Genomic DNA, 26,101 nt, shown 5'->3' on the forward strand with positions numbered 1-26,101 from the left:
TATTTTAGATATGTTGGATTAATAAGTCAAATATACTACTAAAATTAATTTCACTCACTCCATTTTACTACCAGAAAATTTTTAATTACATACATGACTCATGCTATATTCCTGCTGGCCAGTGCTGCTCTAAACCCTCCCTGGGTCTCAGGGTAAACCCTTCTTTAAGCCCAAAAGCAAAGTTCTAATCACAACCTCAGCCAGGGCTAGGGATAAAAGGACTATTATCTCATGCTAAGGACATTTCAGACTCTTGGAAATAGATCCCAGTTTTTCACATGTTTAGAAAAAGAACTACCAACCCCTCCACCCCAGCGCACCCTGCATAGCCTCATCAACAGTAAGCAGGTGATAGCTACTGATCCAGAAACTGCTTTTCTTCCATTCTTGTGCAGACACACACAAGTTGGCCCTCTTGGCCTGGAGCTTGTGTCTCATTCTTCCGAGAGAGCAACCTTGTGTGTATCCCTGCTCTGTGGCCCTGCCGCCTTTCCACCTCCAGTTCACAGCGAGCAGTCCCTCAGATATCTGACGCTGGTCTCTGGGGGCTGTTAATCCCTCTGGATCCACAAAAAAACACCTGGTGCTCCTATGAGTTACTAAGCGTTCTCTTCCAGCTCTGGGTGTTTGCCAAAGCCTTGAAGCCCAAAATAAAATGTCCACAGGCTGGAGGCCAGCAGGAAGTCCTGGAGCTGCGGGCAGGACAGAGAAGCCCCACCCCCACGTGGCCCAGAGCCCTTCTAGGGTGCCACGAGTCTCAGAGATGGTGAGCCGCTCCAAACCTTCTCCTTTCCTCAGACCCTAACTTTCTGGTGACCAACACTGGCCTCCCAGGGGACGCTGGACTGGAAGGGAGGGTTCCAGGACAGACTGTCACACTAATTCATTGTTGCTTGAGGAAAATGCTTAACTTCTTTGGATTTCAAGTTCTCAGTAAAATAAGAGGCTTGGACATGATTTACATAAATATCCTCTTTGGCTCTGACATTCTCATGTAGTCATTAGTGTGTGTGCATCCCATGAACTGAGAACAAAGACTGGGCCGGGCTGACCTGGTTTAGAAGGGAGCAGCACTTCCTCACTGCTCACTGGAGACAGGGTGGAGGGCGGCTCTGACTGCAGCCTCCAGGGTGTCCGGAGGGTTCTCTTCTGGCTTTGTGGGAGGTGAGGGGCTGCCCTGATGGCAGAGAAAGAACCACAGCTCCTGGAGGACCACAGGCAGACTCTGCCAGAGGAGGCAGGAGACCTGAATGATTCAGGCCCCTGGCTCTAGGAAACCTCTGCAGGTCTGCAGAATAGCCTGGCTCCACTGAGCCCTTCTCTTGGGTGTACTAAGAAAAAGAACCCAGCTTACAAACAAAACAAATGATAACCAATCAGTTCAACTGCTTACCACCTACACTCAGTCTCCTTGCAGATCAGTCCACAGACAAGCTTTGATGTAATCTGAACCTGATGATAGCACTAAACTTACACGCTTAACCTTCTCATATAGTCTGTGGTGGGGTCTGTTTCTTTCCTAAAACAATGAGACAACTGATGCCAAATGTGTATCCAAGTATGGAGAAACCAAAACTTTCCAAGAGAATGCCTTTCTACTCAAGGTGAGAGAATAAGAAGAAGCACTAATTTACAGGGTGTAAATTCTAAATTTTCTAAACTCTGAACTTGTGTGAATAATCCAGAAAATCCTTAAGGAAATCAACCCTGAATATTCATTGGAAGGACTGATGCTGAAGCTGAAGCTCCAATACTTTGGTCACCTGATGTGAAGAGCCAACTCATTGGAAAAGACCCTGATGCTGGAAAAGACTGAAGGCAAGAGGAGAAGGAGGCAACAGAGGATGAGATGGTTGGATGGCATCCCTGACTCAATGGATAAAATTAGAGCAAACTCCAGGAGATAGTAAAGGACAGGGAAGCCTGGCATGCTGCAGTCCATGGGGTCTCAGAGTCAGACAGGACTGAGCAACCGAACAACAGCAACAATTCAGTAAAAGGATTCTTCCATCTTCTACTTTCTTCTCTGCTCCAACCCCATCTTCCTCTCTTAGGTGAAATGGAGTAAGGAGGATAAACTACTTTTCTTTTCCCTGTTACCTCGATATCACACAACAATATTTAATGAGTCCCAATTACATGCTCTGTGCTAGGTGCATTCATCTCCAGAACACCTCATTTAATCCTCATAACAACTCAATATTAAGTGGTCAATATTTACCTCATCTTATAAAACTAAGACCCAGTGTGTCTGAATTGGGAAGTGAAGAGCCAGAATTTGGACCCTGGTCTCTCTGACTCCAGGTCCCACACCTCCCATCATGCTTGATCTGCCAGGCTGTGCTCTGCCGGAGGGAGATATCCGAATAGCTGGATGGAAGTGCTGATCAAGAGGCCACCTTAGTTCACCCGTGCCCTGCAGCTGGCATGAGCTGGGTTTCTACTGAAATCCTCCATTTCTCTCCTAACACCTCTTTTGGGGTGGATACTGAAACTTCAGGTCTTAGTTCCCTGGGCCTTGACTATTAAGCATATACATACCTGCTGGTGATTTTTCTAAGGACTGCAACCAGCGTCTCTCCCCACCCTGTACATTGTTGAACACTGTGTGTATATTTAGAGATTTCCCTTCTCAGTCAAAGGAAAATGTTTCCCCTTATTAGGTGGGTGTTTTAACATTTAAATTTCCTTTTCATTCTTGTAAGTTGTATCACATGCTTTCCCTTTTATTTCTGATTTCTATGCTCAAGGCAGGCCTACACCTTTTTTCTTATCTTAGTTCTGGGAACTCACCTAGTCTCCATGTGGTAAGGGCTGTTCCCTCTGAGCTCACCAAAGCACATTTTTTCTGTCCTGTTTCCCTTCCCACTCTCCTTTCTCCAAGGCTGTAGTATTGTTCTTATGCTTCTCAGATGCTTTGAGGACACAGAGCTTTCCTGTATACTTTTATTTAAAAATTATTCCCCCAGATTATACTGTTATAATTATGCAAAATTGTGTGTGTGCCACCCTCTTTCCCAAACCCCTGGCCTAGACTCAGCTAACCTCAGATTCTCAAAAGTTTTGTGATCCAGAAAATGTTACAAGTCACTGGAGTGACTTTAAAGATTCTTTCAAAGTAAAAAATTCTATGAGGATCTCTTACATCAGTTATAGAAGCTCCTAACAACTAAATCTGGAGGCTAGTCAGCGAACAGTGCTTCTCTCTTGGGGAAGGCTCAGAAAATATTGATGAATGCTGGAGAATCCCAAGACCATCTTCCCCTTCATTTTCTTGACCAATTGTCCTAAATCTTCCTAGCCAAAATTATGCTCAACAAAACCCAGGAACTTGGTTGATAATTCCGAACTCTTGGGCATTTTGTGTATTTTTGTCCAATTAGTTGTCCCTCAAAAAACAAAGGGAAACACTTATTTTTTCACTATGAAGGTCCACAGGTCTATTATAAACCCCCCTCCTTAAAATTTTGTATTCTTTCTTCTCTTTTCTTATAACTGAAATTCACACAGGATTTTTAGTTAATCAGAGACTATCAAAACTAACAAGAAGTCAGCTTTGTCTAGATCTTTTGTCTATGGATGGTGAAGCCAGAGAAGGGAAGTGACTCACCCAGAGACCCACAGCAGGCTCATGGCAAGGCAGGAGAAATAGCCCAGGAACCCTAACTTTGAATGCAGCACTCTTCCCACCGATCCTGTCTTCCTCTAAATGCCCCTTGCCCCTCATTCACCCCCTTCTGCTGTTCAGAGAACTCCTAGCTAAAAACATGCACGACCAACCCAAGGTCACATCAGCTTGGGAGTCTACAAGAGTGAAAAGTCAAACCCTTCACAAGGAAGTGCTCATACATCTGCAGAGTTGGGGGTTGTGGGATGGGCTGGACAGGTGACTAAGGAGAAAGAAAGCAGCAGAACAGGGGCTAGCACCAAGTAGGGAATGTGGATGACCAGTTAGCAAGGGTCATAGGACCTCTGGAGGATGACCAGACTCTGTGAGGAGGTGCTGACCAGTATCTACATGTGCACCAACCAGCCCTTCGAGCTTTGCTCACAGCCCCTTCTCCCCACCTGCGGACACAGAAGCCCCACTGAAACCAGAACTCACCTGCCCTTTCACATTCCTACCCCTGGGGCTTAGCTAGGCTATTTGCTTGCTTTAAATGCTGCCCTGCTGTTCACCTATCATAAAACTCCCAGTTCCTTAAGCTCCAAACCAGAAGTCACTTTTCTCTTGAAATCTGTCCACCTCACCCCACATCCCCCACCCCTTGCTTATTCTCCTCATCTTGAACTCCCCAAGGAAACTGTTTGTGACCCTCCTTCCTGGTCTACCTTATAATTATTTTCGTGAACATGTCTTATCCCCCAGTAGAGATCTACGCTCCTTTAGTTGGGGTCATTCATAATGTATCTTTGCTTTCACTCAACAAATACTTGTTGAGCACCTTCCTCGTATCAGGTGTCCTGCTCCCTTGCGCCCTGCCGGTGACAGACAAAGGGACAAATACAATAGAGTTGATAAGTGTCCCTTAGATCAGGTGCTGGGGGCTGTGAAAGCACAAAGTCCAGCATTTAATCTAGTCTTGCAGGGGGAGGGGAAAGTTGGCAGGAAAGGCTTCCTGGAAGGAGTGGAGAAGTAAAGGACGGGTGGAAATTTTCCAGACGCACTAGCAGGGGAGACTTGGGAGGGTGAGGCTGGTTTAGCTGTCAAAACAGCCAGTTCCATGAGGCCTTCTAAGCCCAGGAAGGAGGAGAGACTTTCCTGAGAGCAGGGGGCCCCTGACAATGCTCACCCCTCTCTGCTTCCTGCAGCACTTTGCATAGTGCCTGGAACATCCTAGGCACTCAAACAGAAGAGGAAATGGTCGAAACACTTCCGAGTGTCTTTTCTTGCTCTCTGGTTAGATTCCCTCCACTTATAGATCAGAATATCTATCTAGGTCCCCAACACTGATAACAGAGTTGAATTATTGGTTCGGCTCCTTGCCCCCAGCAAGGACAAGAGCGGCTGACAATTTTCTTGATAGTACAAGCAGGTCTGGAATGCATTTTTTCAAGTAAGTGCCACAGCCTGAGGTCACTGGGTCACCAGAGAATACCTGTCATTCAAGTCCTTCCCATCTTGTGCTCAGTCAGCCCAAGAGGGCCTCAAAAAAGGCAGAAAGCTTCCTTGGAAGGACCTCATTTCCCAAGCTGGCTTCCAGGTCCCAGTCCTAGGAGGGGAAGGTGAAGGAATTGGTGACGGAGTGTGTGGGCAGCAGCCGTTTTCACATAACCCCCCGGCTCTCAATATGGAGTAAGGCCAGGGTCTAGCGTTTTGTTGGGAGAGCAAGAGGGAGGGGATAGGAAGGGGTGCACCTGGGGCCCGGAGGCCCACCAGGAAAGAAAAACCAGTTTTCAACAAGCTTGGCTTTCTGTATTGGCAGCACGCCGCCTCCTCTCCTAGTGAGGAAGTGGGAGGCGTGTACCCCCAGCCTCTTCCGAGCACTGTGTACGCGTCCTGTGTGCACTGGGTCCTGGCTCTGGGCTGCAATGACTCACCGCCAACCACGAGGAGGTCTCCAGGCCCCAAGGTCTGACTTAGAACCTTTCCAGAATTGTTCCTTTCCCATCAGTCGCTTCTCCACCTCTCCCCCAGCAAATTATTTCTTTCCCTGACTGGACACACCCTTCTCTCCTCACAGAACATGCCTTCCGGGAACACCTGCCCAGGCAAAGCCTTCCCCAGGTATGGCTATTTCCTCAGCACTGCCCTCAGAGCTGGAGCAACGTCCCACTTCAGGGAGCCTTCCCGCCTGCCAGGCACCACACCTACCTTCTTTAATCCTTACACTGTCCTGTGAGTGAGAGACAAATTGCACTCCTACTTTGGACAGGAGAAAGCCGGTGGGGAGCTAGAGACTGACTACTGACCATTATCTCACGCTGTCCTTCCCTGCAGCAATGACGCCCCACTCCCCAGCATCAGGCTGGGGCCGCAGGTCTGGCCAAACCTGTGCTTCAGGCCGTAGGCTCCTGCAGCCTCCAGGCACACCTCTGCAGCTGTGCGCGCCAGCCTCCCTGAAGCACAGGCTCCTCAAAGGCAGAATGGGAAACCCTGTATCCTGCCCAGAGGGAGGTGTCTACAGGCCTCTAATGAGTATCTGTTGAGTAAAGGACACTTTAAAGGGAAACTGAGATTAAACATCATCATCTACCATGGGCATTGTGCACAGTAGATAATAAATGGCTTGGAGACATCTTCAAGAATTCCATCTGGTTCAAAAGACATTCTAAAATGTTCTCAGGTCCAGAAGCTCCAAGGTGGAGAGCTTCCACTTATAAAGTGCTGATGTGTTCCATGCCCAGCCCCTATGCTTAGCACTTGACATGCATCAATTCGTGAAATCCTCTCAACCAGACTGTGAGGGAGTTATTATCTCCATTTTACAGATAAGGAAACTGAGGCTGAGAAGGGGAAAGTGACTCAATTCCAAATCACTAGAGAGTAGAGGGGAGCAGGCATTCAGACTCAGCTACTTTGAAGAAGCTACCCAAAGGCTCTGAATTCTGGGGTATTAAACAGCATAGCCAGTATTAGAACCATGATCTAATTGCCACATTCACCTCCCCACCACCTGCCCCCAATTTTTAAGCCCTCAAAACATCCTAGGGCCACCTCAGTCCAAACCCCAAAATCTTTGTAGTTATCCCAGACAGAAAATGGGACAGTTGCCTAAAAACCTGGCCTATCCTTCAAGGACCCCAGCACTGGGTCGATCCCCCCCGCAAACCAAGACCTATGTGCCCATCAGTGAGCAGCTCAGCTCCCACACAAACATGAGACAGGACGGAGACCCGACGGGGCTAAGCGCTGGCAGACAGAGCGCCACGGGTTATGGAAACAAAGCGCAACGCACACAAAACCAAACCACACGGAGCCAAACTGAAGCCTGGTGTTCTCAGCTGTGTTAGAGCAAACCCGGGGTCCTCTCCCAGGTGCAGCTGGGCCAGGAGGAAGGCCTGCCTTCTTGTGGGTTTTCGCACCAGGCCAGGAGGTACCCAGCAGTGTGGCTTACTTTGGAATCACTTCGAGTGGCCAGAATACAGACTGTCCCTGGCCTCCAGCTGTTCCAGCCCTGACAACCTAATGGATGACCCCTCCATTCCCTCCTGGGTCATATTTTTGTTTCCAAACAAGCAAACGGGTCTCGCGGGCATCCACTCGGCTGTGGGTGAGGCTGTCCCGCTGCCCGAGACGCCTGGGCACACACGGTCATGCTGCAGGCCTACCTGGCTCGCACCCGTCCGAGCGGCCTTCCTCTCGGCCGGCTCACCACCTCTCTGCAGCTCTGAGCGTTCAGCCTCCCTTCCCGAGAAAGGGCCCCCCAGGGGCTGCTGGCGGGGCCGGCTCTCCTCTGGGGTGTGGAGGTCTGTGAGTCTCTGTTCGGTGCTTAGGCACCTGACCACGTCTGACGGCCTCAAGCAGCTCTTCTTAGAGATGGCGGGTCCACCTGGGCATCTCTCACCCGCCTCCCTTTCTGCTTTTCTCTCACGCGCTCCATTTCCATCTCGCCATGGCTGCCGCTTACCCTGGCTGCTAAAGGCGTCGCTAAGCTCCGAGATGACCCTGTCAGATCGCCCAAGCCATGGCTGGGAGAAGCTATCCTGGAGGACCCCCGGAGGCTGCACATAGGTACCACTGTCTCCATTGACGTGGAGGGAGGCCTGGGCCCCGGGCGCTGGGGAGTGGGCTTTGTGCGGAGGTGGCAGGGCCAGCGGGGAGACCGCTGAGTGTGGGGTGGACCGGTCCGACCAGCCCGAACGGGGAAGGCTGAGGGGCAGCGAGGAGCTGGGCCTTGCAAACAAGGCCAGGGGGTCACTGCTGTAGATAGAAGCCTCGGGCAGAGGAGGCAAGGGTGGGGTCAGGGCCAGAGGACGCCTGCTCGGGACCCCTACAGTCAATGAGATCCACTCAGAGGTGACAGCGTGCATCTCCGGGGACAGGGCTCGGCGGGGGTGGGGCAGAGATGAGGGGGCTGGCATGAGCGGCTTGCTGTGACCAGAAAACTTCAAAAGAGAAGGAGAGAGAAGAAAACAAAAGAAGTAAAAGGCACAAGTGTCAGCACAGAGAATAAAGGAGGAAAACAATCACACGGGATGTCCAGAGAGGAACAAAATGGAGAGGATGAACAGGGCACGCTGGTGTCCAGAAAGGAAATCATCTGGTCGGGCTGGGAGAGAACCTGGGATGTGGATGTGGGTCCATGTGTGTGGATGCATGGGTATGTGCAGGTGGGGGAGGATGGAGAAGCAGGTGGCATGGAGACGGGAGAAAGGGTCCCATTAGGACAGGAACAGATGCTGCTGGCTGGTCCGCAGAATCAGATTTAAAGGGACACACTGGGAGCTCCCTACCCCCACTCCATCCAACTGCCTCTGCAATGAAGCCCTGACCCAGAGCCATGAGGAGAGAAAGGTGGCCTGGCTGAACCACTATGTTGTACACTGAGACGAATGTAACAGTGTACGTCAACTATACTTCAGTAAAGAGAGTTTAAAAAGGTCCTTGCTCCTGGCCCTTCTTGAGCATTTACTCTCTCTAGGGGGTTCAGTGAAGAACCTTCCAGAGAGGTGTAGGAGCAGTGTAGCCATCTTGTTTCATAGTTGCACTTGGCTACAGTCAAGCATAAAATCTAGCAGTGTTCCTCATGCTGTGACGAAGCAGAATGCCCTATGCCCGGCTCCCACTCTCTCCCTGTGAGATCACAGGATCTGGATCTCGCCGTGCAAAGAATCCTTGGGTCAGCCTATCTCATGCTTTCAGCCAAGAACCATCTTCTGGGGTCAGCAATGGCAAGTGAGAGAGGAGGAACTCATTAGAGGTTGAGAGGAAAGTGTCATTCTGGACCCCCAGGTCCTGCTCTTGTTCCCCTGACCATCCTCCCTGTAACTTACCACTTATGGTCAGTCTTTCACAGAAGTCACCCCACTGTGCCTCTCCTGAACCCAAGGTTTGGTTTTCTTCCTTGGCTTTGGGACAGTGGGGATGGGTTTGGAATAATTTATATTTTAAAATAAGTTTGTTCATAATTAATGTTTAGGAAGCAAAGACCAAATTATGCTTATAAATCTACTTCCTTTCAGCCCATAAACAGAGATGCTGTAAGTTTTTTTTGCAACCCAGTTCTTGACTGCAAAGAATATTCTGAATCTGGTCTATGTGTCTGAGGATGAGGACGTGAAATTCTTTCAGTCTTTGTATTCTGCAGGCCAATCTTGACCAGTAAGATGACTAAGAGAACCATACTGGCCATGGTATGTATGGGACAGCGGTGGTACCCAGACAATCAGCTTCACTCAGCATGGGATGCTGCCAGAACAGAGTTTTGGACCAACTGAAAAAGACACATCTCTCCCTAATCATCTTGTCCCCAGAGCAGTCACCTTAAGTGCTTCCTTTTCCTGAGATAATATTTCTCCCAGCAAATTCTTGAAAAATGCCATTTGTATACATGAAAACAAACCCTGGGATGTATACTCTCTGCACTGCTGCAGACCCACCCCAGAGGGGCTGTGTGCCATTAGCACTTAGATTTGTCGTGCTGAGTGTGAAAACCAGTGGCGAGAAGCTTAGGTACCTGAGGGCTTGCAGTGGCGCTACGACTTGGGGAGGAGGAGAAAGGCATGTCGATGTAATCTGCGGGGTTTTTCACCAGTGGCCGTTTGATCACATCCACATAGGTGATGGGGAAGATGCCTTGCCGGGACGTGCCTGGGATCCTCCCTTCATACCAGTTCTCATCCACCTGTCGAAGCAGTGTGATCCTCTCGCCCTGCAAGACACAGCGAGGCAGTGGTCCTTGCCCTAGCAGACCTCAGCACGTCTGAGATCCCTGCCTGTGGTCTGTGCTCTCCTGCATTACTTGTCACGTTCTTCTATCAGAAAAACCTTCTGTGCTCATCCTGGATGAAATTAATCACCACTGAGATGGAGATGCTAACAGAAGTCAGAGCTGCTGGGAGTCTGTTAAGCTTGGTCTTTATATATTTCGCTAAAAAAGGTCAGACTCGTTCCCCCAAGCTGACAGGAAAATGTAATTGTCTTTTTTTTTTTTTTGCTGCACCACAAAGCTTGTAGAATCATAGTTCCCTGGATGGAGACTGAACCTGGACCCTTGGCAGTGAGAGCATAGTCCTAACCACTGGACCACCAGGAAATTCCCCAAATTTAGTGGTTTTGACTCGCTCAATGCAAAACAGACAGATATCCAATCTTCTTTCTAAGGTAAAGGTTTTGGGGGTTCTTTTTCTAACATTTTATTTTTTCCTGTATCATTATAGGAAAATTAAAACATAATCATAAGGCAGAAAATAATCACTACCTATAATATTATCACTTGAGGGTCACCACTGGTAATATTTTGGTATTCCATGTGAATTAGACTTGCATATATTTTTTTCTTATAAAAACAATATGCACTGTATTCCCCTTTGTAATTTGCTTTTTTGGTACTGAATAACATACAGTATACATCCTTCTTTATCAAGAAATATAATTCTATGTTTCTCCTGGTGGTGCACAGCTTAATGGCCCACTGCAGGTGTTCTATTGTACATACATATAATGGCTTAATTATTGGTCTCCTGATGTAGGGCAACTAGGTTGCTCCCACTGTTTCTTTTTTCTATAAGGTGGTTCATCTTTTTTCTAGGACATAGCCTCACTTCCCTCTATCCCCAGTAAAATTCTTAACTTCAGTACCTTCAGCCAGCCAGAGAATTTTGGCATATAGAGAGTTTCTGAATTCCTGGAAAGAACAGTATCTCTACCTGGCTTATCTGTGTTCAAAATAAGTACAAGCACCTTGAAGGCAATGATAACAGTGTCATCTCCTGCTCACCAAGGGCCAACTAGGTGTCATGTGTCACACTGGGGGCTTCCCTGAGGCTGCTTCATTTAATCTGCTCATGGCAGCTCAGGGAGAGGGCCATTTATCTTCACTTTGCATAGGAGGAAATCACAGCTCTGAAAAATTATTTAACCCCCCAAAAGCTGCATGCCTGATAACCAATGACTCTTGTCTTCAAAGTTTTTCAGACTTCTGGTGTCTGAGGACATTCCCTTCTCCACATTAACGTTGTATAACCTAGTTGCCAACACAGCGCTTCTCATATTACTAGGTGCTCAATAAACATTGAATACAGTTTATAAAAGAGGTGGATCTATGATTTCAGAAATACCACCTTTCATCAGTAAACTCAACTGCAGAAATCCCTCAATTGCCCTCAATGCAATTCTTCATGGGGCACAGCTCTTGGGTGTGCGACTGCCCCACCAGACTGGCCAGCACCCCAATACCCCATCCCCACGACGACAGCGCCCCCCAAGGTGGGGGTCCCCTGGTGTGGTATGAGAGGGCGGCTTACCTTTCTGAAGGACATCTCTACTTGGGTATCACCGTTAAAATTAAACTTGGCGATGGCTTCGCCGTATTCCAGAACCTGTACTGGTGCCAGTTTTTTGGGCTGAGCCTTCTCAGCAGGAGGAAGAAGCTGAGAAACGGTGGGAAAAAAAGAGGCAATGGAAAAGAGCAGAAAGCAAGGAAATGACAGGAAAGGAGGAAACAAAACACAAGTTAGATAAATGGTGCTCTGGGCATGTCTGGGCTTTTCCTGAGAAAGAGACAGAGCCAGCATACCTCGATGTAGGTGCGGGGGAAGATCCCCACCCGTCCATGATGCTCTCCTTCGTACCAATTCTGATCGATTTGCTTATAAATGTAAACGATGTCTCCCTTCTGTAGAGGAAGCTCCCTGTGGACAGAGGGTCACGGCATTTTAGGAGATGTTCCAATGAGTGTAAGGCTGAGATGCTCAGTGTTTTAGCAAAAGGAGACTTTGGGTGAGGTCAAAAGCGACAAGTTCCATCAGTATTTGTGACATCCTGATATCCTTTTATCATTCTATCCATTTAGCCATCCACCCACCCATTCATTTCATTATCCATCCATCCATCCATCCATCCACCAATCTCATTAGCCATCCATCCATCCATACATACACTCATCTAGCATTATGCAGTAGAAAGGCTCTAAAATTAGGCAGATCTGGATTCAAAACCCAGTTATATAATTTACTAGCTCTGGTACCTTGGGCAAGATACTTAATCCCTCTGAGATGTTGAGTTGGCCAGAAACATCTTATGTGTGTGAAAGTCGCTCAGTCGTGTCCAACTCTTTGCAATTTTTTTAGGCCAGAATACTGAAGTGGGTAGCCTTTCCCTTCTCTGGGGATCTTACCAGCCCAGGGATTGAACCCAGGTCTCCTGCATTGCAGGTGGATTCCTTACCAGTTGAGCCACCAGGGAAGCCCAGAAACATTTTATGGAAAAGCCCAAACCACTGTATTGGGTTTCTGGCCAACCCAATACTTTCTTTATCTGAAAACAGGAGCTAACTCAGAGTCTGTGGAGAAATCAGCAACAAACTACAAATAGAAGACCTAGCCTGGTGCCTGTGATATAGTTAACAGTCAGTAAATGTTAGTTCACTTCCTTTTCAACACAGAAAAGGGATCTTGGAAAGAAAAGTGAATTTTCCCTCTTCATGCCCATTTTCAACTTTTCCATGTACATCATTTTGTTTGCCTCAATAATATGTTAATCTCTAGCCAGGAATCCATTTTAAAAAGTGAGACAGATAGATAATAGATACATTTTAAGCAAAACAAAACTACTGCAACTTGAAATTTTCTTGAATTAGAAAAAAATGACCTGATCTTTTCCATGTGCATCAAACAAACAGTAAGGAAAAACAGGCCTCTGACTGCAGGGTGGAGGGGGTGTGCCTGCTTGGTGGTGTGCCAGGTGGTCCCACTGTACATAAAGGGGTGCTGGCTAGACAACGGGGACGTCCAGAAAACCTCACAGTCAGCCCTGTGCTGGATCAAAGGATAAGGCTGCCTGTGTGGGTCTCGCACCAGCAGGCAGGATTCTAAACCTAAAGAGCCCTGTGAAGGGAATTCAGGGTGTTTGTCTCTAGAAAAAAGAATGTCTTTGGTCAATTTTTTGCTATAGCCCTTCTCAGGGGAGTTCTGAATTTCCCCCCTCCGTTTACCCTCAACTACGGAAACACAGATGAGCAGAATCCTCAGAATACCCACCACTGCTGGACATCTACAGATTCTAAACTCTGCTACCTAAGGGATCGCAGGTATGGAGGTGGGTGGGAGCTGTGATTCCCTCCACCCCACCTCCCAACACCACCACCCCAGGTAAGCAAGGAGGGGGACACTCATGAGAGGCTGAGAGGTCATGTATCATGGGGGGGCTGGGGATGCCTCCTTCCTGCTCCATGGACCACACCCCATCCCCAAGGAACCAGTGGCAAGGTCTGATAGTAACAAGATTTGCGAAATGATAATGTGATACACTTTAGACCTTTTCTGGAGACTCATCATGCCCTTCAGCACCCTGGCACCCTGGAGGAAGTCCTGCGGGACAGAAACCTATTTAACTTGGTTGAATCAAGTGCTTCCACAGAACACTTTTTTGAGTAACATTTATGGGGGAAAACAGAACCCAGTGACTGGAGGTGTTTAACATATTCAAGTCTGTGGATCTCTCATTTTCTCTTTAAAAAGTGCTATTATTAAGTTTTGGGGGGAGGCAACATGGTACAATGAAAGCACAGGGTCAGGAGGAAGGCACCCTGTCCCCAGAAGAAACAAGGTGGATAAATGGCACTTACTTTAGTGTCTGAGCTTTAAAGTCAAACTTGGCTCTGGCAGGTCTCATCTAAACACAAGAAACAATGACAAGTTAAAATTGCAATTCATGTACAATGAAAAGAACATGTTTACAAGCTTCCAGAAAGCAAAGCAGAAAAATCCACCCTAACCAGTTTACTCTGGTATTGAAATATGGGCAGAATTCCACTTGTCTGACCTTAGCAGAATACTAGATGAATATTCAGTCAGCTATGACATGTGTAAGGATCTCCCTACAGAGGGCCAGATTTGGGGAAGAGATGGTCAGAAAAGTCCTAAAGCTGAAATGCTGGTTCTCAAAGCTGATACCGCTATTTAAAAAAAACAAACAAAAAACCAGTTGGAAGTCCTGAGACATTCCTTATCTACTGTCTTCCTCTTTGGGGAGCACATTGTTTGTGTGACTTAAATTATGCCCTGCAAGTAGATGAACCCCAACTGACTTCTCATATCACCTCCAACTACATATATTTCTCAAAGTCTGTGAAATCATCCAAAAAGCCAGATATAGCAAGCCCTGAGCTCATGCTCTTCCTCCAAGGCTCCCATTCTTGTTGGGGAGCCCTCTCCTCCTAGTCTCCCAAGCCTGGAAGTCATCCGCAGCCCCGTCTCCACTTTCTCATTGAGTCTGTCATTAAGTCACACTAACTCTCCCTCCGTCCCCTCCACAACCCCTCTCAGGTTCGACCTCTGGTCCCCACAAGCACAAAGCTTCCTTTGACTTCAGTTCTCTTCACTCTAATCTGCTGTCACTCAGAGGCACAAATAACATTCCTCAAATGCCTCCATCACATCACTGCCTCACTCTGAAGTTGGCTGAGTCTCTCAACTGTCATTCAGGTCAACTCTCAATGCCTGAGGTGGGTTAAGGTCTTTGGGTAATTTCCCTCCGCTCATACCTAACTGCCTTATCTCCTAGGACACTCTTCCTGACCCAATCAGGCAAGTCTATTTGCTGCATCTTGTCTAGACACCCTTCTGTGTCTGGAATTTCTTCATCACCAATTCCATCAAAGAGAGGAAAATGTTCTTCTTTACTTACCATGTTTATTTGCACATCTTTCTTCCCCACCACTAAAAGTAGTTACTTTTTTTTTTTAAAGAAAAACAGAGGGGAGAAATCAAGTGAGCAAGCTGTGCATAGCTGCCAGTATAATTCTGCCCCAGCTACGAGCAGCTCCAACTTACTCAACTGCTGTGACTTTTTGGTCTAGGGAAACAATGTGATGAAAATTAAGTTATGTACTTCCTACTTCAATATTAGAAGGCATTAACAAAGCAGAGGGGAATATAGGTGAGAAAAAATCACTTTCAGAAGCTTCATCAAGCTCAGTTTTAGATCCTGATCCCTCAATGAAATACCCCCACATTATCAGGCTCCTTGAGCTGGGGTCTTGTAGGGACCTTCTTGAAGGCCATGAATTCTCTGCAGGAATTTTTTATTTTTGCATTTTCATGTTCTGTTTCTATCTATCTCCCATACATTCTAGAAGTCAGCTAAATGCCAACCTTATAATCAATGTCAGAATTTCAATGTCTGCATCTGTGTCTGTTATGACCAGAGAGCATAATTTAACCACTGTAAGCAAATAAGAAGAGAACAATCATGGAGTTATTTACAAATGACAAGTTCACAGAGAAGGCCAAATGACTAACATTTTAAGGACACAAATGTCACAGTGATTCCAATTTTTAAAAAGTGAAGGGGGGGGGAGGGCTGGTTACCTCATGACAGCCAACTGCAGAGCTGTGTGAAATTAAAAACAAATTTATACCAAACTAGCATGATATTCATACTCTGAGTGACAACTGAATTCAGGGAAATTATATCAACTATCAATTAAATTAGTAAAACCCAAGCCATGTGATGAACAGTCAGTGGTGCCTTCTGTCATTCAAAAGACTGAGACATGAATATTAACCAGCTCTCAATTAAATTAATAATTATCAAATAAAAACTGTATAGGTGTATAGTTTACTATTTAATCTGTAAATTGGCTTAGGTCAACCCAATTGGGTTGGTGAAAATTTGTCTTTAAAGGGAACCCATACGTTATCTAAGACTGAGAAACACTGATTCCATCAAACGTAAGACATAAGCCATCATTGCCTATACAAAGCATCATTTCCCTCTTTATCTCCCTCCATCCCCGAGGCTGAATCTACCTTTTCCTCCTCTGGTTCCCAAGGCATCGTGTTACTACTACGACAGAGGTAACTGTTCCAAGGGTGCCTCTTCCACTAGACTGCCTGCTTCCCAAGAGCACAGTCTGAGTCTTGTTTCTGCCCCCTCATAGGGTCCTGGACAGGATTAGTGGTCACCCAAACTCTACTGAATGGGACAGAGGTACATCTACACAGCCTAGTACACCGGGACACAATGGTAATGGGACGGAAGTATATCTACATGATCTGGACACTAGGACTCACTGGTCTTTGTCTTCTGACGTCTGTCAGTCAGCATCTAGGGCCGGGATTCTCAACATGCAGTCCCTGAACTGCTCAAAAATGCAAATTCTCAGGTCACACCCCAGAATCAGAAACTTGGTGGATGGGGACCAGCAACCTGTATTTTAATAAGCCTTGAGGGGATTCTGATGCTCTCAAGTTTGAGAACCTCTGCTCTAGAAGGGATGCAGTGTGCGTTAGGCAGAGTCCACCTGCCTCTGTCTATGGTTACTGTGCCCTGGTTGCATTTCATTTACATGTATTATCTACAGGGATTAGGCAGCCCTAGGTTGCCTCTGCATGTTCCCATCTCCTCCATCACTCACAACCAGGTAGGTCCAGGAACAAGAATAACCCGTCACCAGAACCTTCAGAACAGAGTGGTATGGAGGAGCTAGAATGCTGAGGGCTGGGAGCTGTCTTTTCCTTGCATCTGAGTTACTCTGGATAACTTCTGCGTTTTTTAAAATTACATTTTATTTTTCTCTATCACCTTAAAGCCACTTTCCCCTCCCCAGCTTTCCTTTTCACCTGGTTCCCCTCTTCTCTTCACAGTCACCTTCTATTTCTTTAAAAACAAAAACAAAACCCAAACCATTTGAAGAATAACCAGTGGTACCTCTGTCGCTCGAAAGACAGCGACATGAACATTAATCAGCTGTTACATTGAACGATTATAAAACTGTATATACTTTGGTGTCACTCACCCATTCCCCCATCCCCACCCCCCAAGTCCCAGACACACACACTTCCCCAAAAGGAGCTAATCTTAGGCAGGGCTACTTAAGGGTCACGTGGCAAAACAAATTCTGACACAAAATGCAGCATTTGGCCAGCATGAGAATTTCAACATGCTGACCTTCACGCAGGAGGCCAAGGTCCAGATAAAATCATTTTAAAGGCTTGTGCCTCTTTGTTCCTTGTGTAATATTAAGTTTCGTAATCTCAGCTGAGAAGTGTCCAAATTAAGGGAATGGAGGAAATGGCTCTCAGAGAGCTCTTACCCTCCATGGCTTGCCCTAACTGCAAAACTCTCTGGCTTTCAAAACTCCTCAGTGAGGTTTCAGTTCTCTTGAACACTTCAATTATATCACTGTAGGATACCAAGCAGCAGTACTGCATGTAAGTTTCATGTTTCAAGTTTCACTAAACCATCTCTTCAAAGCAGCAGCTTGTAATTGTCCACACCATGGCCACTAATGCATATGAGCTAAGGTACAGGTGTCTAAGCAGAACGCACAGGCAACGCAGTATCATGGTAAAATGCGGATGGAGAAGACGAGACTCATGACGGCAGCCGATGCTCTAAGGCATGCATTCGGAGGGTGCACCGGTGGATCCCAGTCCCGCAGCCAGGCATGCTTGGACATACAGAGCACAGGACATAATGGGACTCATGTCCTCTGACCAGCCAGAGAAGAGCCAAAGCAAGCCTAAGGGAAGCCAGGATGACAGACGCTGCTTGGAGAACTAAATTGGCCTACAGAGGGCAATGCTGAGGGGAGGCAAATATTGCTTTGGGTCAAGCAGCAGATCGAGGTGACCAAAACAGACCTCTGACCCAGATTTCCTTTTTGCCGTATCGTCTATATTGAGGAGGTCCCCAAAGCGCTCATTAGTGATAAATTGATGGTGCGTTGGAATGACGCCCGTGTGGCGTCGAGCTGCGATATCGGCTTCTTCTTGCTCGCGTTTAAGTCGTCTCTGGTCCGCTAAAAGTTTCTGCCATGAAATTGCATAAAATGGGCAGTGAATCATCTGGTCCAGGGCATTGGAAAACTGCCAACAAAAACAACTAAGGAAAAAGGTGCTGAGTCAATAGAGAGGAAACAGACGTTGGAGGGGCTTTATGTTCCCGCTGTAACCACCCCTGTGTGCTCTGTGTAGGGAGGAGACGGCACTGCAGAAGAAATCTAGGCAGCACTGAAGGCTGGTCCCATGTGGTTACACTGTCTGCAGACTACACCTGGCTCAGCTGACAGCCTCCTGCCTCCAGATACAAGGCAGCAGAGGCCACATCATCCAGGGGTCCTTCCGGAGCATTCATGAGCATGGAGCATGGCAGGAGGCCGGAAGTGCTATCCTCACTCACTTAGCCAGTGATGAGCTCCCATAGCATATTCCCACAGTGGAACCAGGGTGGGCTCTTCCTCCTGCCCACATCTGTCCTGTTAAACTGCTGTGGGCTTTTACTAAGGGGTTCTATGGCAAGCAGGTCATTTTGTGCTTCCTATTGCTGCTATTTGAATATGCTCAAGAGAGTAGAAATACCCATTTCAGAAAATATGGCACCCTTCCTCCTAGACCAGCCAAGCCTTCCTCTGAGTACAATTTTAGGAGGCTTCAGCATGTGTACCAAAACCTATTTGTGATGGACAGAAAGCATCATTTATTATCCTAATGTACTTTCTACTCAACTACTTCTTCCTTAGAGAAATGAAGTTGAGTTTAAGGGACTGCTGTAGACTGTACATATAGGAGATAAACTAAGAATAAGGTACCTGAGTTTAGAAGAAATATTCTCTCCTAAATTAAGGAAACAGTCATTCATTTCTGTTTTTAAAGGCCTTTTAAAATAATTAAACAATATTACATTTAACTAAATGTCCTCACTGCCTACTGAAAGGACCCTACAGAAGAGAATTTTAATATTTTCTTACTCTAAACCAATCATACATTCCCAGAATTAATATTGCTTGCAGGAAGGCATTAATTAGAACTGATCATTTTGAGCATTCTCAGTAAAGCATTAGCCTTCTCCTAGCAGGTAGTGAAATGCCTTAAGTGACCCCTAGCTCCAAAGGAGGGTGGACCCATCTTTCTATTCTTCTCCAGGGTCTACCAATGGTAAAGCAGTAACTCGTCAAATAGCTATGGGATTTCCAGTGCTCAGGTTAAGTTGTGGTAAAGATTCAGTGAGAAAAGACATGAGAAAGTGCTTTGTGAAACACCATAGGGCCCTGGTTTCCAGCCCTGCCTCTGTTACAAGGTAACTTTCTATGTGGTCTGGGGCTAGCCAGTATCCTATGGCAGTCCTTTCCTGGATAAAACAAGGGAATTGGGTGGATGACCACCAATGTCCCTTCCAGGACTGACAGGTTCTTGTTTTCTGAAATGCATTATCATCAATGTTAATAATAAGCCACTTGTGGGACTTCCCTGGCAGTCTAGTGGTTAAGACTCCATGCTCCCAGTGCAGGGGGCACAAGCCATTCCTGGATTGGGAACTAAGATTCCACATGCCGCATGGCGTGGCCTAATAATAACATGAGTGCAAATGGAGCAGAGCTCCCCTCCCAGCTTGAATCTGACCTCAGTAAATCCATCATTTCCATAGTTTAAACATATAAGCCAAAAACCAGGGATAAGGACACCAGGATGTGTGAGCCAGTATATTCAGGAAACAAGCTGCTCATCCTCTGAATCACTATATCAGCAAAGTAAAACCTGCCTCCCACATGGTAGGTGAGAATTCTATCACAAAACCTCCCATGTTGGATGTTAGGGTTTATACTCCTGAAATGGAATGTCACCTCCCTTCATCATAGCAGGCCAGGTTTCAATAGGTGGAATCTCATATCTCAGTGACAAACAGAAGTCTGTTCTATGGCCTGATGGACATGCATTGTGAGCTTCTCACATTGTTATCACAAATAATTCTGTCCATCAAATGCTTCCTTGAGCATCTTTTCACAGACAGGTGCAAATGTCTTACTGAGTACTGTCTGTATGGTGCCCAGAGAAGGGCAGAACTGTGGTCTTTTTTGTCCTTTGTCTCTCCAGCTGACAGCATGACTGTTACCCTCCAGCTCTCTTCAATGTCAGCCCGACCCTAAATCCTTAATAAAAATCCCCCTAGACTCTGAAACCACCCCCAATGAAACAGAACATAGGAAGAGGGCTTTGGACTTTACAGGGAAGGGGACAGAGTTCTGTACACATGACCACCTTCCCCTGTTGCCACTAGCCTCAAAACAATTCTCTTCACTGCATGGAAATGGTCCTCAGAGCTTGTTTAATCAATAGGACCCTTTCCTCTGGGAATGTGAAATCTAGAAAGCACATCTTGTAATAACACTTCATCACAACAGCAGCTTGTAATTCTGCCCATTTAGCTGATATACAGAACCACCTCTTCCTAAATCCCAAGAGAATGTGCCCCTTTCCTGGCCCCACCAGTCAGATCACTGCATGTTTCAGCAGCTGCAAGACAAAGGCTAATGCTGAAGTTCTTGGGGTGGGGCACTGTCACCGTTTACTGGGGTAGCTCTGAGTTAAAGGCAACGTCTTCAAAATGTTTTTATAAAATGTATTTATCATGGTCATTATTCATTTTACATTTCCTCTTTCTCCTGTTGCATCCTTCTCACAATATGAACTGTGCTTTGTGTCAATAGAGGGTGAATTTCCTTGGAGAATAATAAAGTGGGGGTGAGGGTGCTCCCCTTTCGAGGCACTGAATGCAGTGGTGGGCAACCTCTTTCTGAACCTCCTGGGCAGTAGGACTGGCTGGACTTGGCCTTTGGAAGTTAGTGGCTTGAAAAAAATCAGTCCTACTTTTGGGAGAAGTGGACTAATAGGAATGATCGAGTCTAGGTCATATAAAAACTCACCTGTGAAAATCCCTATGTTTGATTCTAACTGCTAGGCCATGTCACCGCCCTAAATGTCTACTTCCTGCATATTTTTGTCTGCACAAGAGCTTAGAGAGTTCAAAAGTGGCGATTACCTCTTTATCATCATGACGCCGTCGAATAAATTCTTCTGTGGATTCCAAGTAATCAGCTGGTATAAAATGCCTTGGTGACTCTGAATCTTTCAAAACAATAAAGCAGAATTAAAACAGGCAAAGATTTAGCAGGAAACCAGATTGGGGCAAGATTTCACCTTTCATCCATGATAAATATCAAGTTTTTACCATTGTAGTTTGGTGGTCAGTATCAAATTCTGAAGGAAAAAAACCAAACCCCCTCCCCCTCCTGCTTTTTAGATTTACTTGTGAATTAGTTCCATACACAGAAAACTAACGAGAGGCAAAAAGTGAGCAAAGAGAGAACCGTCTTAGAAAGGTGTCCCTAACAGGCGTGCAGGGTCTTACAGGACACACACTGTACACTCACACACACACACACACACACACAGGGCCACCAAGAGAGGCTGCCTCTCAAAAAACCTCCGCGTGAGTCAGGATTGGTGTGAACTGCAAGGGGTTCAGGAGTTCAAATCAACAAATTTCTCAGATGAGCTAAACGGCCAATTTTTCTTTCGAAACAGAGTTTGGTGGTTAGTCTAAATGACATGGGGGAATCTGTTTTTAAAGAAGAGCAGCCACTACGAGCCATGATTAATTGCCAAGCAAAACAAACAGAAAACAAAGGACGGACCAGAAAATGAGCAGGGAGGGCACAGGGGAGGGGGGACACGGCAAGCAGGATGGCGGGACGGGTGAGGTGAGACTGGTCAAACACACAGAAGGCCACCTCCGAGGGGTGCCCCCAGTTCCCCGTGGGGGTTGTTGTTCCTGTCCAGGCCCTGGTCTGAGTGCGGCACAGAGTTCCCGTTACTAAACGCCCGCGGGCAGACCTCCGGGGTCGCGGGTCTCTCCTGAGGGGGCTCTGAGAGCCGGCTCAGCCGGGCCATGGTGAGCCGGGAAGACAGGCGTTTGGGCACTGAGGGCCGCCCCCCGGAGGGGGCTTCGTCCCGATGGGGCTGACTGGGGGGCTCTGGCTTCTGGCCCGAGAAGTCCCCGGGGCCAGGCTGTCTGAGGGGGTGCTGGAGGGGCTTTTTCAACCGAAAGGGGAGGGGGCTCATTAGGTAGATGTTCCTGAGGAGCGTGCCCTTGTCCCCCCGGGGATCCGGGCGCCAGTCGGGCCGCCGGGAGGCCTGCTGCTGCTCGTGCCTGCGGATGGTGGTGAAGCGGGTGTAGGAGGCCGGGCAGGTGCCCTTGCACTTGTTGAGGCGGTGTTTGGGGAAGTCCCCGTGAACGCTGCCGCTGCTGCCCTCTCGGCTGTCACTGGACACGTTGGAGCAGCGGTCCAGCTCGTCCGAGCAGGCGGAGAGGGGCTCGGAAGGCACAAGGCCCCGGAAGCCCAAGGCGGAGTCAGCCATCCGGCTACATGTTGGGGAGGCATAGATGATGCTCCCGGAGCTCAGCCCGTCTACCTCCCGGGGCCGTAGCTTGGTTGACTCCAGGAGGGACTCGGCCGAGCGGGCGGACACGAGGCCGCTCCGGGCCAGCACGGGTGTAGGGGACTTGCTTAACCTGCCGGACAGATCCAGGGACGGCATGGACCGGGAGCGCTGAATCAGCTGCTCGAAAGCCGTGATGCGGGAGGAGACAGTGTGCTTGGGGATGTGCTCCGAGCCCTCCTGGCTGGGGCCCAGCTCGCCCCGGGCCAACGCCAGGCCGCTCCTCTCGAAGTGGGAGGCCAGATCCCGCACGCTGGAGGAGGGGCCGGACCCCAGGAAGAGTCCGGCCCGATTGATGTGGTGCATGTCGCGGTAGAGCATGGTAAACTGCGGGCCGGCCTTCCTCGAGAGCGGACAGGGCCTCCTGGCGGCTGCGCCGAACTCCTGCAGGCTCAGCGTGCTGCTCGAGCGGCTGTCGTAGTCCCGCCGCGAGCGCATGAGCAGGTTCTCCACGCTGCCCCCAACTGGCAGGGGGAGGCCTCTTCTGGAGTCGTTCAGAGAACCAGAGACACAAAGATTCTCGCAGCTCTGAGCCTTTTCTGACGGCAGAAGGATGCTCTTCCGATCCTGCAAGAGAGCGCTGGGAGCAGAGAGCCTGGGCTTGAATTTGGAGGGGAGGATTTCCGAAATGCAGGCTTTCGCGGCGGACAGGGGCTTCTTGTGCTTACACCCTGGGCCTAACGCACTGCTACTGTGAGCTGCTCGGCTATGAGCTGAAGATGAAGAAATCATGTGAGCATTCCCACCTTTATGATCCACTGGAAGCATGCAGAATAAAATAAACAGACCCATTAGGTTAAAGCTGAAAGCTGCTACCAAAAAAAAAAAAAAGAAGAAGAAGAAGAAGAAGGAAAGGGGGAGAGGGAACATGCTTATTTGTCAGAGGGTTTTGTGTGACTTTTTGGTTTCTTTTGTTTTAATTTCCAGTCGATGTCCGGAAGCAAAATAATCTGTGCTGCAAAGCAGGTGCAAAGATGCAACAAAAAATGGCCACCCTGTTAGAATTAGGAAAAGCTCAGCTAATTTCTAAGAAAAGGGAACCAGAACAAAAAAAGAGAGAGAGAGAGATGCTTCAGGGAGAGCAAGGTGGGGATTCAAAGGAAGGGAACTATTAATACCAGAAAGAAAAATGGCCGGTAAGAAACTCAGGGAGGGGGCCGGGAGGGCTCAGTGGCCTGGAAATGGATCTGAACAACTCAAAACTGATCCCAGTAGCTGGAGGTTTACTCTCACTGCCATCACCCTAGGAATGGGTACAGATGGCCAAGAGACACCCCGGTAACACTGTAGATGGGCCAGAGTCTTGCAGGCTACTCCCCATTACCTTTAGTGGAGGCTGAGCTGGATGGCCGCTTGAGCCCGCTCAGGCCCTGGAGGGGGATGTCTCCTCCTTCCAGGACACTTTTATAAATCTGCCTCTCATTCTCCAAGCTGGTGAGATCCCCAGGAGCCCCATCGGATTCCCTCTTCACCGCATGGAAGTTGGAAGAATATACACTGAGAACAACGAAATTTTTAAAAAGAGAAGGAAAAAAAAACACAACACAGCAGTTAGTATTTTTAACAGTTTTCTAAAAAGCACATTACCAGCTGAGGATAAGGAAACAAACCTCCTGGAATCCTCACCAAGCACAGCCCTTCCTAAAGGGCATTCTTATTTAGCCACAGAGCTCGACAGACAAAGCAGGCCCTCGGGAGCTCCAAAATATTCAGGAATTGTGTCCCAACAGCAAGGTGCTCTGAGATGACTATATTTGTGCTTTAAAAGCACAAAATAACCGAGAAACATTGCCTGGGCACAGAGCGGAGTCAGATAGGAGGGGGTTCTCGGGCCTAATGACTGCACGCAAGACGAGACAGTCAAGGACATGAGTGGAGCTTCTGACATGTCGCCAGCCCGAGTTGGCCATTTCAAGTCCAGCACCTGCATAACTTTTCTATGTTGTTACTCACAAGTGCTTTGACCAATGGAGCATTAAATTGAACAACAAAAGGTAGTTCCCCAGCTGTCTTGGGTCTCCAGGAAAATCAGCCACCAAGTGCAACCGGAAGCTGGCATTCTTTGTGCTCTTATTCCATCCATTGCTTTCAAAATTTGTATCAGCACCTTAGGACATGCGTTATGGAGTACCAACTATCACTTGTTTATATTGCTCATTTATATTAATCTTGTTCAAAGTCTAGGTGTTTTTGCAAGTTACCACAAATCCTTTATGGAATGAGGTGGGGCACAGAAAAAATTAAGAGCATTTACTCACTGAATCCTCCCCTCCCCCTAATTCCAGTTTTCTATGCCTTCACCCACAGACACACTGACACATGGGCATACGCACACATGTGTGCACACACACTCAGATCAGGGGTGACCCCCTTTCTCCCACAAAAGCACTCGGGCTCTCACTGGGCTGCTTTTCTGTCCTACCGAATTCCATTTGCCAGTATCAATATGGATTTTTCAGCATAAAGATATAAACAGCTTGATAACATTGATTCAATCCAACATTTTATTTATTCTCAGCCATAACCAGCTGCCTGACCTCACACCCCCTCTACCTCACCAGTTATCAGAACCTACCCCCTACCCACAGCCACCCCACCTTTGGCCATTATCCAGCCGTTATCACCATTTTTTCCTGCTTCCACCAGAACAACAAATCAGTACTCAGGAAACCTCTCAGAATGGATCTGCTCTAGCCAATTGTTTTCTTTCTGATACCAAAGCCAACATGCTTTTTCCAGATGTGCACACTTTGCTACTGAGGGGTTCCTTGTTTAAAAACAATATTTTAAAGCTATGGAACAACGTTTTAAAATATATCATCATTATTAGATCTCCTAATGTTGGAAAGGCATATCATTTGTCCCACTTTCTCCAAGGGAAAACCGAGGACCAGAGGGGTGAAGGTTATTTGCGGATAGTCACAGAGTTGTTGGGTCTTGCAGTGTTCCAACAGATCAGAGAGGATGGGGAAACCAGTCAGACTGATCGAGAAAGGGCCAGTCAGGACTAGCAGCCACAGATTACTCAACAAAACAAGTCAAATTCATTAGCTAAGAGGAATCTTCTGGTTTCCAGTGGTTAAGACTTGGCAACTTCGCTGCTGAAGCCTGGGGTTTGATCCTTGGTCAGGGAACTAAGATCTTTCATGGTGTATGGTAAGACCAAAAAAAAAAAAAAAAAAAAAAAGAAAGCTTAGCCCTCGGTAGTCTTAGCTGAGCCATTTTTAGTTTGGAAAGAACAAGCCAGGAAGAGACAGGGTGGGAACTCACCCCTGGCTAAGATGCAGAACTGACTGCTGAGGTTCAAGAAGGATTCAATAAAAATACTCACTGGAAGGATAAACTGAGAGAACAGAGCAATCACCTCAGGGCCAAGTGTTTCCAAACGTGCCACCAGGCACACTTTGGAGGAGGCAGACTGGGTCCTGGCAGGCTGTGAGTCCAGCCTGGCTCCCATGAGGAAAGTGATCAGCTGAGGCAAGCCTGCTATCTTTAAAAACTTGCAAACAATCTGCTTCTCTCAGCCTCAGTTTCTTTCATCTGCAAAACTAGTAGGTGTGATGAGACTGTCCACAAAATCCACCTTCAGATCCATTATCTATACAGACCTTTCTTTGGAGCTCCAAACACAGACATTCAGCTACCTTCTAGACATCCTCTACCGCATGACCCTCAGACATCTTGAACTCAGCCTGTCCCAAACCAAACCTAGCTC

At 47.5% G+C, this 26,101-nt stretch overlaps 1 protein-coding gene across 50 annotated transcripts in view; it reads right to left on the reverse strand.

Moving 5' to 3' along the window:
* Nucleotides 1-26,101, reverse strand: part of SORBS1 (sorbin and SH3 domain containing 1) — a 229,905-nt gene that overhangs the window by 12,531 nt on the left and 191,273 nt on the right. For 24 of the 50 annotated variants that reach the window (XM_070469904.1, XM_070469905.1, XM_070469906.1 and 21 more), the window contains 7 exons: nt 23,711-23,883; nt 20,927-21,012; nt 17,752-17,919; nt 13,731-13,777; nt 11,682-11,796; nt 11,410-11,535; nt 9,621-9,815 (listed from right to left, as the gene is read on the reverse strand). In XM_070469904.1, coding sequence (XP_070326005.1) covers nt 9,621-9,815; nt 11,410-11,535; nt 11,682-11,796; nt 13,731-13,777; nt 17,752-17,919; nt 20,927-21,012; nt 23,711-23,883 — 910 coding nt within the window. Of the gene's footprint in view, nt 1-7,272; nt 8,050-9,620; nt 9,816-11,409; nt 11,536-11,681; nt 11,797-13,730; nt 13,778-17,751; nt 17,920-20,926; nt 21,013-21,677; nt 23,145-23,710; nt 23,884-26,101 lie in introns of all 50 variants that reach the window. The other 26 variants (XM_070469887.1, XM_070469890.1, XM_070469891.1 and 23 more) reach the window with 5 other exon arrangements.

This window comes from Odocoileus virginianus, chromosome 7 (assembly GCF_023699985.2).
Source record: "Odocoileus virginianus isolate 20LAN1187 ecotype Illinois chromosome 7, Ovbor_1.2, whole genome shotgun sequence".
NCBI lineage: Eukaryota > Metazoa > Chordata > Mammalia > Artiodactyla > Cervidae > Odocoileus > Odocoileus virginianus.